General features: G+C 39.7%; 2 protein-coding genes across 2 annotated transcripts in view; one reads left to right on the top strand and one right to left on the bottom strand.

The window, feature by feature from the left end:
• The first annotated feature begins 76 nt into the window (after positions 1 to 76).
• On the top strand, positions 77 to 1,785 carry LOC107577757 (zygote arrest protein 1-like). Its single transcript, XM_016263797.1, has 4 exons — positions 77 to 728; positions 1,223 to 1,315; positions 1,381 to 1,455; positions 1,523 to 1,785. The coding sequence occupies exons 1-4, from the start codon at positions 114 to 116 to the stop codon at positions 1,664 to 1,666; spliced, it is 927 nt and encodes a 308-aa protein (XP_016119283.1). The 5' UTR covers positions 77 to 113; the 3' UTR covers positions 1,667 to 1,785.
• Positions 1,786 to 2,290: 505 nt separating this feature from the next.
• Positions 2,291 to 13,578, bottom strand: part of LOC107578695 (protein furry homolog) — a 58,066-nt gene continuing 46,778 nt past the window's right edge. The window contains exons 44-61 of the mRNA XM_016264627.1: positions 13,468 to 13,565; positions 12,860 to 13,036; positions 12,609 to 12,749; positions 12,331 to 12,513; positions 11,226 to 11,390; positions 10,987 to 11,061; positions 10,584 to 10,751; positions 9,579 to 9,587; positions 8,807 to 9,004; positions 8,588 to 8,734; positions 7,914 to 8,074; positions 7,616 to 7,826; positions 7,353 to 7,502; positions 7,150 to 7,248; positions 6,818 to 6,901; positions 5,429 to 5,539; positions 4,826 to 5,028; positions 2,291 to 3,723 (exon numbers count right to left, since the gene is read on the bottom strand). Of these exons, the coding sequence (XP_016120113.1) occupies positions 3,465 to 3,723; positions 4,826 to 5,028; positions 5,429 to 5,539; positions 6,818 to 6,901; positions 7,150 to 7,248; positions 7,353 to 7,502; positions 7,616 to 7,826; positions 7,914 to 8,074; positions 8,588 to 8,734; positions 8,807 to 9,004; positions 9,579 to 9,587; positions 10,584 to 10,751; positions 10,987 to 11,061; positions 11,226 to 11,390; positions 12,331 to 12,513; positions 12,609 to 12,749; positions 12,860 to 13,036; positions 13,468 to 13,565 (2,639 nt within the window). The 3' untranslated portion in view covers positions 2,291 to 3,464. The remainder of the gene's footprint in view (positions 3,724 to 4,825; positions 5,029 to 5,428; positions 5,540 to 6,817; positions 6,902 to 7,149; positions 7,249 to 7,352; positions 7,503 to 7,615; positions 7,827 to 7,913; positions 8,075 to 8,587; positions 8,735 to 8,806; positions 9,005 to 9,578; positions 9,588 to 10,583; positions 10,752 to 10,986; positions 11,062 to 11,225; positions 11,391 to 12,330; positions 12,514 to 12,608; positions 12,750 to 12,859; positions 13,037 to 13,467; positions 13,566 to 13,578) is intronic.

The following is a 13,578-nucleotide window of genomic DNA, read 5'->3' as shown; positions in this document are numbered from 1 at the left end:
CTCCCTGAGCCACGCCCACACGTGATCAATGCTAATTAGGTAGCGCCAATTAAGGCGTGTTCTCCGTAAGAAAATAAATATTCAGCAGTGCCTTAGCTCTTGGTCACATTACAATGGAGGAGTTTCTCATTCCACCTTACAGCTGCGGAGGGTATCCTGGCTATTTCCCCTTTTATCCCAGCAACGGGAAATTTAAGCACCAGAACTGGAACAAAAAGGGAAACAATTTGTATGTTGCGCCAGATGCCCCCGATTATTTCGACGTTTATAAGCGTGCGCAGTTAAAAGCCATATTATCTCAAGTGAACCCGAACCTAACGCCGCGCCTCCGCAAGGCCAACACTAGAGAGTTCGGTGTGCAAGTGAACCCAAAGGTAGATGCCACTGTTCAATGCTCACTCGGGCACAAAACGCTTTTTTATCGCGGTGATAAATGGGACTCCCCGAGGACGCCATCCGTCAGCCCTCTGAAAGACACCCTGCCCAGCACACCCGTCAACTTCGTGCGCTTCTCCCGGCCCGTCGCCATCTACTCTCCCGTCTTCGACCGCAGGATCTTCTCCTTATCCACGACCGTCGGTGGCAGTAAAGACGATGGAGGGGATGAGAGCAAGAGGACGGACAGCGAGACGGACGACGATGAGGATTGTAATCCGGATGAACCCACGCACAACGAATCACTGCCGCGGAAGTCAGTGGTTCGGCGAAATAAACGGTCTAACTTTCAGGTTTGTTGTGGGGAGATTACCAATGCAGCCACAATTTCCCCCAAATTACAGTGGATATTGTACTTCCGAGTTATGTATGTGTGCGTTTTATTTATTTATATATATATATGTATGTATGAGTTGGTAATTAATCCCAAGTAGTTGCAATCACTTGGTTAATCGCCGAATAAAATTTGACCTCATGAATATGCAAGTAATTGTATTCACCCAATCAGCATTGAGCGTTCAGAACTCGGGACGAGTAGGAGACTTCTAATGAGGATATGCCCGTCTATTCTCAACTTGAAAAATGCAGTTATTCACTTTTTTTTTTTTTTTTTATATATTTTGTTTTGGGGGGGTGGTATTGTCCTCATTAATATTTAATGAGGAAAACACTGAGGGAGTTTCTGATTGGTTGTTGGTTTCTCAAAACTACATTGTAAACGGCAAAGTTTCACCAAAACTTTGGTGAAAACGGATCATGAGAATTCTAACAATTTATTCTCCTTTAGTTTTTGGAGCAGAAATATGGATTTTATCACTGCAGTAAGTGCAATATTCGATGGGAAAGTGCGTTCGTGTGGTGCATCTCGGGAACCTCCAAGGTAAAATGCATTGATTCAAACTTTTAAACTTAAGATTTAAATCTAATCAAATGCCATTTCCACAGGTGTACTTCAAGCAGCACTGCAGGAAGTGCCAGGCAGGGCTGAATCCGTATAGGGTGGAGGCCATTCAGTGCCAGGTATGATTTGGTGTAGCAAATGCATATAAAGTTGTTTGTAATGTTTGACGATGTTTTGTTTCACAAGGTTTGCTGCAAGACTCGCTGCTGCTGTGAACAGAAGCAGAGGCACATTGACATGCGTCGTCCTCATCGCCAGGATCTGTGTGGCCGTTGCAAGGGCAAAGGCCTTTCCTGTGACACCATCTACAGTTTCAAGTACATAGTCTGATTGTTCAGTCAGTTTTAGAATCTGCATTGGTGGCTCAAGCGATTTTGTTTTGTGTGGGATGTTGTATTTTTGTATTCTAATGTATACATTTATAAAAACCAATAAAGTATTGCAGCATATTACTGGTGTCTGTGAATGTTTCTGCTTTGTGATGGGGTAGTTCACCCCAAAAAAAACTAATTTGCTCGCAATTTAAAAAAGGGCATTTTGTAACGCGTTTCTAACTATACCATTTTGTTCCAATTGACTGCCATTGTATTTTGACAATTCTATATTAAGTAAATGGGAACCAGCACTGGATACCAATATTCCTCAAATTGACCTTTTGAGGTCCGCAAGAACAGTGCATACAGGTTCGGAATTGGGGGGGGGTTTGTTCTATCCCTTTTAAAGAACAGTTGATGACATTCCATGCAATGAAGGTCAATTGCTGTTAATGTTATATTTTACTCGAGGTCATGTATGAATGAATAAAAAAAAAAGGTTACTGCTCATTTCTTTAGGTAACCTCCCCTCCTAAAATCATGAACTCTCATTGAAAAATGTCCGATGCAACGTGCAAAATTACTCCTTTTGTTGCACACTGCAGATGCCAGAAAAACTGAAACGACAAACTGCCAAATCTCAACATGAAGAAAGCGCAATTTACTTCACAAAAGCTTTAAGTATTTACATTTGGGGGGGGGGTGACAATATTCCCAAAGAGGCTTTATAATGTGCAATCTCTCTAGGCATGCACTAGTGACACTAATCTCCATGTGATACCTCCCTTTTCCACTTTATACAAAACCTTTTAATAAAATACAACTTTTAATAAATACAATTCGAAAGTAAATACAGTAATGCATGCTTGGCAACTGACAAAGAACAATTTTGAAAACCATGTTCAATACACTGATTTCTTAAATACAAATTTACCCTAAACGTGAGCCTATGTATGGTGGAGCACAGGACGTTGATTGAAACAGCCAAACAATCTCATATCAGCACTTGAATTCGAATCAGCTTCAGCAGTAGTAGCTTATCAGTTGAATGAACAAATCGCTGAATGTCAGCGCGTGTCTCTATGTGCAGGTGTGGAGACTGATATTTAGTGGTACGCCGGTGATGGACAGGTTCACAAAGACACAAACTCTCAGCTTTAAACAATTACAAGTATCGTGACCATGACCGAAGACATACAACCAGTATACTATGTTGTTCCATCTTCAGTTTTGCAGCATGTCCTGATCAATTTTAAAGACATTCTTGAACAGTTACAGTAGAAAGGCATCCGTTTCAATGATCCATCATTGCACATTCCCCACGTTAACAAACAAACCAAGTGGAAGTTCTCACTTGGGTGCTTCCTTTCCAAAAATGCAGCATTGCTCTCAGTAGCAAACAGGATTTTTTTTCTTCTCATGGTTTCTGACATGAAAATGTCAACATAGTGCAATAATTAATAGATGCGTTTGAGTGACTCAATCCAAGGAATCTCGCAGGAGCAGCTCCGTTTCTCCATTATTGCTGCACATTTGAGGACCTGAGGACACGCTCATCCTCAGGAGCCCCTTCCTATTCAGTACAGTCAAGGATGCTCGTGCAAGTTTCCCTAAGAAGGGCACAAGTTTATGAGTTACACCCTCAAAAGGGTGGCAGCACTCCCAAACGTCACACTGGATCTGGCCTGGAGCGGGTGGCAGGAGTGGAGGGTCTTGGGATGAGGGTTGGCACAGGAGAGGTTGGGTGACTATGGAGGAATCCAGTGGTCGGGCGGTCCAGGCCAGGGCTGGTCTGGGGTGCTGCAGGCTTCCTGTCAGAGACTCACGCCGGACACGCTGGAGTCCAGGAGGCTGGATGAGATCACCTGGTACCCCTGAGCGCGGCGGATCATGTCCCGGATCTCTCCGTTGAGCTCCATGATCTTTGTGCAGACGTCTGACATGTCCTTGTTCGAGCCAACCAGGGCAAAAGTGCCAGTTTGGCCCAGAGTTTGGTGGCGGAAGTAGACGTTGAGGAGAGTCTGGATCTCATCTTCTGAGCTGCCACCGAAAATGTCATTTGGCCACATTCGTCTAAAAAGTAGAAGAAAGCACATGTAACAAAAATTTCAATACCAGTAGAAGTTCAGCACCACAATGAAAAATAATATGCAGTTAAACACACCAGTGTTACTGTTTAAAATCATTGAAAACATTAACTGAATTAAAAATAAAAACTACATTTATTAAAATGTATTAAATAAATATATAAATACATAGATAGATAGGTAAATAAATAGATAAAAGTTTCAATTATAATAGATTTTTTTATACTCACTCCCTGCAACACATCCATTAATTTAAAACATTACATCAAAGTAAAGCCAGAGTTAGAAAAATGTGTATATTTTTATTGCTGGATATGTGCAAAGAATTCACCATGAAATCAAAATCGAAAATTCTTATTTTTTAGCAGAATACTGTAGTGTTTATTATAAATAATTTATCAGTGCCCTTGTAATCTTTAATCAAAAACGTTAACCTCCCCTCCCCCTCAAAATGACTCCTCTTCTCTTCCGGTCACGAGCTATGGCGCAAGGGTGGAGCTAGTGACGTGAGGGGTAAACGCTGGGATAAACGACGGGGAAAAGCTGAAGCTGATGCTTCACTTTATAGCACTGACACCAGTCATGAGGGAGTACGTTACCCCTAAACATCGAAAAGATATTAGGATATTAAGACAACATTACTCTTAGGACATCGCAAACTAATTTTTTTCATGAATATGACTTAACCTGATGGAGGACGCGCTCAGTCATTCAGGCAGTCTCTCTCTCTCGCGCGCTGTTTAGGCATGTTTTGTGCCATTGGTCATCATCGTCATCCTTAATAAATAAAACATTTATTCATGCTTGGGTGTCGGCTGTGAATCCAGGTGGAGAGAAGTCCCCCACCACTAACTGGAAACTGGCATTCAGATCTGCCTCCATTTTGTTTGCAACGCCCCACCTTCCAACGATCCAATCAATTACCGAAGGACGAAATCAAGTTCCCCCCTCTCATTTCAGATGCCGTTTCACTCGGATATACGTCACAGTAGAGAAGAAAAGACAATCGCAACTTCTTTTTCATGCCGACTTTAATCTGTGTCACAATAAACAGAGTTTTGTCTCCCCCTATTGGTGTCATATCTCACCTGCACTCTTGAGTGTAGCGGATGGCCATAGAGAACTCGTTGTTGTTCAAGCACTCCAGGATGGCCTGTACAGCTGCCTCTGAGCTGGGGAAGATGGGCTGGGAGCCGTGGCTTTGCCGATCCTCTAGATCACCAGCTAATGAGGCTTCCGCTAGCCGCAGGCAATTCTTCAGATCGCTCAGTTCACGCGACATGTTCCACAGCTACAGATTGAAAGCACATGATCAGGACCGAGTGTTTTCAATCAACAATACAAGTCAACCAGCTAATGGCTAGTTTTTTATAGTCAGCCAAACAAATTTATTTTTTGCTTAATTACTAAATTTTTGATTTCTCAAAGATGCACTACATATTTCTTTGTTTTATGTTTAAGGTTACCGCTGTAACTGTAGAATGCCCAAATTGTCACCAAATTCATTTATTTTGCAATCAAACATTTTATTTGCTATTTAAATTGTATAATGTTTGTTTAGACTTATTTCAGGCTCATTTAAATAATGCTCACATTACAGAAAATATTAGAATCAATTCTAATTCTAATTCTAATTAAGACATCCAAAAAGATATTAGGTGTATCTGCGGGGTAATGGGTGTACTGTGTACCTCTGGCACAGAGCTGATGGTGTTCACTTGTCCGATGAGTTTACAATAGGACTCAAACAGCAGAAGGAGCTGGAAGTGAAGTTTGTACAGTCGCTGACACAACTCCAATTGCTGTGGATGATAGATACATTAGTCACATGACATAATAAAGGAATCATACAAATTCAAGGCCACAAAGAGTAAATACAGAACTCTAACATCCATCACACAGTATGTCTATATGCATAAAAAATGCTCATAACAATAAAAAAAAATATGCTTCAAGAAAATGTTTGCATTTTAACATTTTTTTTTTACTTCTGTAGTCTTGAACACTGTTTAAGCCATTTACATGATTTTAAAGTGTGCTTATTCCGCATAAGATTGTGTAAAATCATGCAAGTAAACACTCGCTGACAGGTAAAGTGAACTGAATGCATGTAGAGAACTATAAAGCTGCAAACACAGATCTCTCGCTCTATCAGATGAATAAGAGAACAGTTTTTAGTTTTAAACTTACAGCCAGAGTTTCCATTTGCTGCAGAGCATGTCATAAAACAGGAAAGAGTTGAGAAGGGAGAAACAGACAGCGTTAATACCCAGCATGCAATCCGTGAGACTGTGCCACTATGCTCAGAAATCCCATCCACATAATTAGAGGATTAGTACCAGTCACATTCAGTCCAAGAACCCCAGCCATATAAATCATGCAGACGATAAGGAGGCACACAGAGTGACAAGAAGAGGAGTGAGGAAATATTATATTAAATATAGCATTGATAAATACACCACTGTTCAAAAGGATCAGTAAGAAATTAATCATTTTATTTAGCAAGGATGCATTAAATTGATCAAAAGTGACAGTAGAAACATGTTACAAAATATTTTTATTTTAAATAAATGCTTTTTTAACTTTATATTCATTAAATAATTCTGAAAAAAGAATAGCGGTTTCTGCAAAAATATTAATATACAATGCATATATATCAATATATAAAATAAAATATTAAACAGCACAACTGTTGTCAACATTGATAATAATAAGAAATGTTTCTTGAGTAGCAAATCAGCATATCAGAATGATTTCTGAAGGACCATGTGACACTGAAGACTGGAGAAATGGCTGATGAAAACTCAGCTTTGCCATCACAGGAATAAATGGCATTTTAAAATATATTAAAATAAAAAAATGTATTTTAAAATGTATTAACATTTCAAAATATAACAGATTTTACTGTATTTTGGATCAAATAAATGCAGCCTTGGTGAGCCAAAAACTTTTGAACAGTAATGTATATGACCCATTGACATTATATGTACAGATTTAAAAGGAAATATTGTGTACATATTATGAATGTTGATTCATGTAAACAGTGGCAAGGTGGAAGAGCTCGCATAGACTATTTTTACCTTCTCCTCAGAGTCTCCAGGCTGACAGGTGATCACACCATCATCAGGATACCTTGGAAATGTGGCCTTACAGTTCTGCAACCACTGTTGAAAGAGGAGAAGAAGAGAGGATGCTTCTTTCAATGGAAGTAGATGGAATTTTTTGCCCGTTTTATCATCCATCCTGTGAAAATTGTAAGTCTGATCACTTGAAGAAGTATTGGCACACCTCTAGTAAGTCGCAAGATTGGAGGTCTTTTTACTCAATTCTGTAGTGCAACCTACTGTAGTAACTCTATTTAGCAGCTTCAAGTGCTTCTGTATGTGAAGCTTAGCAGGCTAGAATGACTTACTGAGACGACTGCTTCCTCCCGAGTGTTATATGTGTCCAGATACTCCTGCAGCTCAAGAACACTGAACTTCATCTTCTCTAGAAGCCCATAAGAAACAATCTACAAGAGGAGGCAAGACCTAGTATAAAAATACTTTCTGACTGCTTGTTTATAATATTTGTTAGGTTAGGTCCCTGAAGCACAGACTTATGTAATCCACTGACCGTTTCTGCATCCACATACAGCGTGGGACAGTCTGAGCATAAGGCCAACATCTCAGATGACTGCACAAATTTTGACCCGATTCCCCTCAGGCTGTCTCCAAGGTAACTGGCAGCATCGCTGGTCAGGGAGCAGAACTTATTCTGGATATTCTGTAGAGGAAAATGCATTTTAACAATGCTAAAAATTAAATAAATTAAAACTAAATAGCTAATACGTATAGAAATTTTCAAACTGGACTGTGTACATATAAGGGTGACTTTACCTGAAACATTGTGGAGAAGATGTGGAAGGTGTAGACGGCACAAGACCCATCTGTATCACACAACAGCTGGTTAATGTGACTCCGCCAGGCTTCTTCGGCATCGTCACACACCGTGGGTTGAAATGCTGCCAAAATGGCAGAGAAAAAGGGGGAGGGTGGAGGAGGAAAGCCCAGCTCATCCAGATCATCTCGGTCCTCCCCAAAATGGTAGCTATTTAAACCGGAAGAAAAGAGGTTACCCTTCAATAACCATGCCAGTTAACAGTCTAATGCTATAAAACTGTACTGATGTGTTCACCTGGGCAGGGAGTTTGGGTTCTGGTTGATTCCAGCTCGGTTTTGTTCTGCAGGAAGGTCCAGATTAGTGCTAGAGCCACAGTCAAACCTCATTGGCAGCTCATTAGCACCGAATGGCAGGTCATCCTCTTGGACATTCGACTCTTCGTCTTCTGGTAAAACCTGTGAAGATGAAAGAAGGTCACTGGTGATCTTCTTTCCTCAGTGTGTTTGTTCTTATTGTTGCAAACTCCATCCTAGAGGTCAATTCAACAGATGAGAAATTATTTACAGTAAAAGAGTTAAGAGAGACGAGAGAGAGAGTCAAGTGGTTCTCTGTGTTGTCAGAAGACACACCACAATTCATGACAACTGCCTTCCTGAATGAAAAAAAATTCTGCTCTATCTTCTTCATTATAACATTAATGTAACACAAAATTATAAAAAAAATACATGTGAATGTTAATACACACATTTGTAAATAATATATATGTAAAAATAATTTATCTGTATTCAACTTAATATTGTGTGACCCAAACTCAATGTGAGGTGTCACATTAGCAAATCTAAATTTGTCACAAAAATGCCAGTAATAGTTTCAAACTGCATGATGAAATAGATCTAGGTTATATGTTTGGTTCTATGTGCACACTTGCAGAATAAGTTTTAATGGGCTTGATGTAATTTTAAACATACAGGCGGCATGATGTGGTCATCTGGTAGTGATGCTCCCAAGCAAGGTGTAGTAGCATTAAGAGAATTTGGGTCAGCTGATGTGGTGTCGTAGGAAGTGGACAGAGAGTCTGTATGATTGGTGTCCTCTGAGGGGGAGAGGTTCATGGTCTGAAATCAGAAAATGCCCAGATTTAGGAAACTACCATCAAGCTAGGATAGATAGATAGATAGAGCACATACTAGTTGAGAGTGGGAGAGGCTTTGGCTGGTTGAATTGGACTCTTCCTCAGAGGAGTCATCGGTGTCCTGTTGGGCGTCATGTAGGCCGATGCAGGAGGTGATGTCAGAGTGCTGGCTCTCCTCCAGGAGCTCAGTCAGATCTGTGCTGTCCAGAGAGCGCCGGCGCACTCCCCAGTTAAAGTTATCCATACTCTCACCCTATTAAAACAAACACATCGCACTCATTTAACAGCTGTATACTCTAACATGAGTTGATGTTGGGTGTAAACTATTCTGGCCTCTTCGGTCCAAGGAACTAGACATAACACACTTTTCATTAATCATGCAAAAAAGAAGAACACATGCAAACATATAGTAAACACAATAGACCAATATCTGAAAATATCTGGCCAAAAAAAAAGTACATTCCTTTGTAGTCTAGGGGAAACAAAGCAAAACACAACACAAAAAAGCTGCTTTTAATAATCTTAGACCTGCAATTTTCTCTAAGTCTTTAAAACAATCTTAATTTTAATAGTTTTCTAACTAAAATAGTGAGGAATGATTTCATGTGAAAGAAACAATAATATTGGCATGAGATGCTGCTAACATGCATTTCTATAGTATGTAATATGACATCCATATTTTAAACACATAAAAAACAACTAATCTCTTTAGCCACAGCAGCCTATGACAGATTAGAGCCTACACCACTGACACACATCATTTAAGTGACTCTGAACAGGTATGAAACATGATCTCATCCATCCTCTATGTCACATGCTGTTCTTACCTGCAGCTCCTACAGCAGCACAGGAGAGAAAGAGAGAGAGTGTTAGCCACACAGTGAGAAAGACCAGAGGATGCAATGGGCACATTAGTCAGGCAGTCTCTGATCAGCTAAAGTGTTATCTCATAATCCAGAAAGAACATGAATGAAATAACTGAAAGAATAAGGAAAGAAAGAAAGCTGAAAGACAAAGACATTTGTTAGTAGGGACAGGAATTTTAACTTAATTTAATTCAATGATTTTGGCTTCAGTTCTGATTCCACTTAACAATTTGATTAAAAAATAGTGGAACCAAATTTATTTACATGACATCCGATTACACTAACCAAAATAATTTTAAAAGGAAAAGGAAGGAATCGTTCTTAGTTTGCAAATTTATTTGTTAGAGACATAAAACATACATAAATAGTCAAGTATTTAGAAATCAACAAAAATTTGGTGTCATCAAGACTTTTTAATGTTTTTGAAAGAAATCTCTTATGCTCACCAAGGCTGCATTTATTTGATCAAAAATACAGTATTGTGATTTATTTATATTACAATTTTTGAAATGTATTCCTGATGTCATGAATTTTTAGCAGCCATTACTCCAGTCTTCATTGTCACATGCCACATCATTCAGAAATGATTCTAATATGCTGAAGATATTCTAATGTGCTAACAATCACAGTTGAAAATGATTGTTCTGTTCATTATTTTTGAGGAAACCATGATCCAATTTTATTTAGGATTATTTGATGAATATAAAGTTCAAAAGAACAGCATATATTTGAAATAGAAATCCTTATAAATGTTGTGACAGTCACTTTTGATCATGTTAATGTGCCCTTGCTGAATAAAAGTATCAATTTCCTTTTTTTTTTATCTTACTGACCCCAAACTTTTGAACAGTGGTGGATGCATTTTTAAATTAAACACATCTGTAGTATAAAAAATAATATATTATATAATATGTACAATAAAGGCCAAATGTGTGTGAGACAAAAACAATCAGATTTTCTACTCGCCTCTCCATCTTCCAGCTCTACGTCCAGGAAGTCAAAGTCCCTGAAGACTCTGAACTGTTGCTCTGATGTGGTATCATCCAAGGTGTCCTCCCGGGTCCCATCCTCAGAGGACACCTGACTGGGCTGATGCTCCATGAGGTCCAGATCACCACAGGATGAGAAGATCACCTGAGACAAACAAACATGACAGTGGAGTCAGCATGGAGTCTGGGTACATAAATAAAGCATCATGCAATGGTCCAATTACTAAGATGCCTTGTGAGACTTAGACTTGTTCTTCATTTGTTATGGCATTAGATGCACAATAATCATAGATTTAATCTATTATTCCTGCAATCTATGAGACCAAAGTGATAAGTGTCATATAAAGCTTAATGAACAACAGTCAACAGCGAGGACTTACAGATGGGTTCTTGGTGAGGCCAACTTCCTGTCCGCAGAGTGACAGAACATTCACTAGCTTCTCTCTTGTTCGCTTCTGTTAAACAAAAGGAAATTACCAGGAAAAGGAAATCTCCGATTTAATGTCATCAAGAACAAAGAGGAAGTTAAAAGACACCATTTAAAGCAGCCCAAGAGAATGAAATGAAGTTTCTCTTCTTTGTACATTGACTAATATGGACAGCATGAAATGTTTGTCACCTGTGATGATTGTGGCCGTTTCCAGCTGACTGGCACCAAGACGGTGTTTGAATTGGACCCTGAAGAGGTGGAGGACGTGCTACGGGTCACTGCGATTGCGCGGGCTTTCCCATCTCTCCCTCCTGATCCCTGCAGGTCATCATATCTGCGGCCAATAACCGGCGTCTGAACACAAACACATACATGCACACAATAAACTCATTTTCCCTCATTTAAAAACAAACATATTTTACAATATAGACTGAACACAGACACGTAACCCCCTACACAAACATGAGCACACCAGCACAACAACAGGCTCTGAGCAGTTTGTAGACACACATAGGCTCACACTACCCATGAGTCAGAGCCTTCCTGTAAATAAAAAAGCATGTGTGGAAAAATAGCCTAATTGCTGAACTCCTTATCATTGTGCACATGCTACATCTGGACACGATATCACTACTTTCATCAGTGTGGACCAGAGGCGAGGACTGAGGGTATCCTGTACTTGTGCATGAAGCCAAAAGAGGGCAATCTTACACAAAGTTGGCTCCAAGGAGATCTTTGTTATATCTTGAGAAAGCAACACTTCTGGTGGTTCCTGCACCAGCTACAAAACTACAAAAATGAGATGAATGGGAATGCAAATGGATATCTTTCTCCAGTCATTATTGGCTTCCTTGTTCCAGATCAGTTGTTACATGAAATGAATATAACCAGAATTAACCCTGAAATCGAAGATTAATATTGAACAAACAGAGGTTGTTTAGGTTTTACATTCTTTGACCTATTCAGTCAAAACACATCTCCTCAAACTTCAGTTGACTATTATCCCCATTTCTCCATCTGAAAGCGAGCTGAGAACCTGAGCGACTTCCCTTTGGCCTAAAATGTTCCAAAAACAAAGGAAAAGAGGCTGCGCCCTTCACGGGATCTGATAACAAATGCATGTTCAAAAACAACCACACGGCCACACCTGAAGAGGTGAATGAGTCAGAGAAACTGCGGTGTATAATTGAACTGAAAACTGATATTTTCAAAAGCATAAATGTTGTTTTTGCCTACAGCAAAGAAAATAAAACATGCATGTGAACAAATGCATTGTGCGCACTGTGTAAAGTACCTCGGATATGTCAAAATGGAATTCCAGTGTCTTTCCTGGCAGGGCTTTAGATGAGCCATCCCACATCATACGGCTAACCTCCAGGTGGGCTAGGTCACCATGGGTGTAGGACGGCAGGGACAGGCTGGCCGAACGGGAAACAACCAGCTTCAAAATGTTCAGTGCTTCCTTCCAGTGAACCGTCTAGAGGACACACACATATTGAATAACAAATCAGACTGAAATTCTTACAAATGACCAGATGAATCCTAATTCAAGTGGTTCAGCAAGGATCTCACCTGTACAAATTTCTCAATGGTCTTTAGCACCTCTACATTTAAAGGTTTGACCTGAATTCCTGCCAAATCCATGTGGCTCAGCAGACTGTAGATGATCTGCAGCAGGGGCTGTTGCATGCTGGGTAATCCTTTATCTAGCAACTATGAAGAGAGCTGGTATTAAAAGGGTGCTCTTCACATACAATATCAGCTGCAGCACATCTACTATTTTGTAACATATATTTGGACATTTAAGCCTCAGGACAGCTTACCTCAGCCATATACGTCACCAGACTGAGTGTGATGTCCGAAAAGGCCTCATGCAGGTAGCGGCACACCACATTAACCCACGAGAAGGGGTCTCTGGTGTACGAACGAGTCTTATACAGAGTCATTACATGAGCTAGATGAGAAAGTTTAGTGTTCTTGTCTTTCTCCTCCAGACACACCTAGAAAACACACAATAAACATTCTTAAATTTCATATTGTAGGAATTTAAACCTTTGGGGTCTTATAAGATCATTTTATATTTGTATGGTGTAATATTAATAATATTTAATTTATTGTGGTCAGTTGTGTCACTATATACACTTAGATATGTGTGCTACTACTGACTGACATTTTGTTGATGTAAATAAGGCAGCAGAAATATGGACACTAGCTGATATTTTATTGTAAATACTTAGGCTGCATGTTGTGAGTCAGTTGTCTTGTTAAATGCTGAATAAGTCTAGAAAAAAACACTTCTGAAGTTGGATATAATACAGGATTAGATGTTGAGAATGAGTCAAGTTTGTTTTCACATTCAGGTGTAAATGTCAATGAAGTGCAGGGTGTGTTTCATAATAGGAGTGTGTAGAGAAAAGGAGGCGGGGCAGACCTGTGCAATCCTCTCAGCACTTTCTTTACAAAACTGCGTAGGGCTACCGAAGTGTTGCACCAAGTGAGGCAGCAGGCAAAGCACGTTCAGAGGAAAACCTGAGCAGGCAGA

The sequence above is a fragment of the Sinocyclocheilus grahami genome, unplaced genomic scaffold (assembly GCF_001515645.1).
Source record: "Sinocyclocheilus grahami isolate Dianchi unplaced genomic scaffold, SAMN03320097.WGS_v1.1 scaffold32.1, whole genome shotgun sequence".
Lineage (NCBI taxonomy): Eukaryota > Metazoa > Chordata > Actinopteri > Cypriniformes > Cyprinidae > Sinocyclocheilus > Sinocyclocheilus grahami.
Note: the sequence above shows the minus strand (reverse complement) of the source record. Positions and strands in the feature narration are given on the sequence as shown.

Excerpts from the sequence above, each read along its gene's own strand:
- LOC107577757 (XM_016263797.1), top strand. The coding sequence starts at position 114 with ATGGAGGAGTTTCTCATTCCACCTTACAGCTGCGGAGGGTATCCTGGC. Across the intron at positions 1,316-1,380 it reads GCATCTCGGGAACCTCCAAG|GTGTACTTCAAGCAGCACTG; the intron begins GTAAAATGCATT and ends CCATTTCCACAG. Across the intron at positions 1,456-1,522 it reads TGGAGGCCATTCAGTGCCAG|GTTTGCTGCAAGACTCGCTG; the intron begins GTATGATTTGGT and ends TTGTTTCACAAG.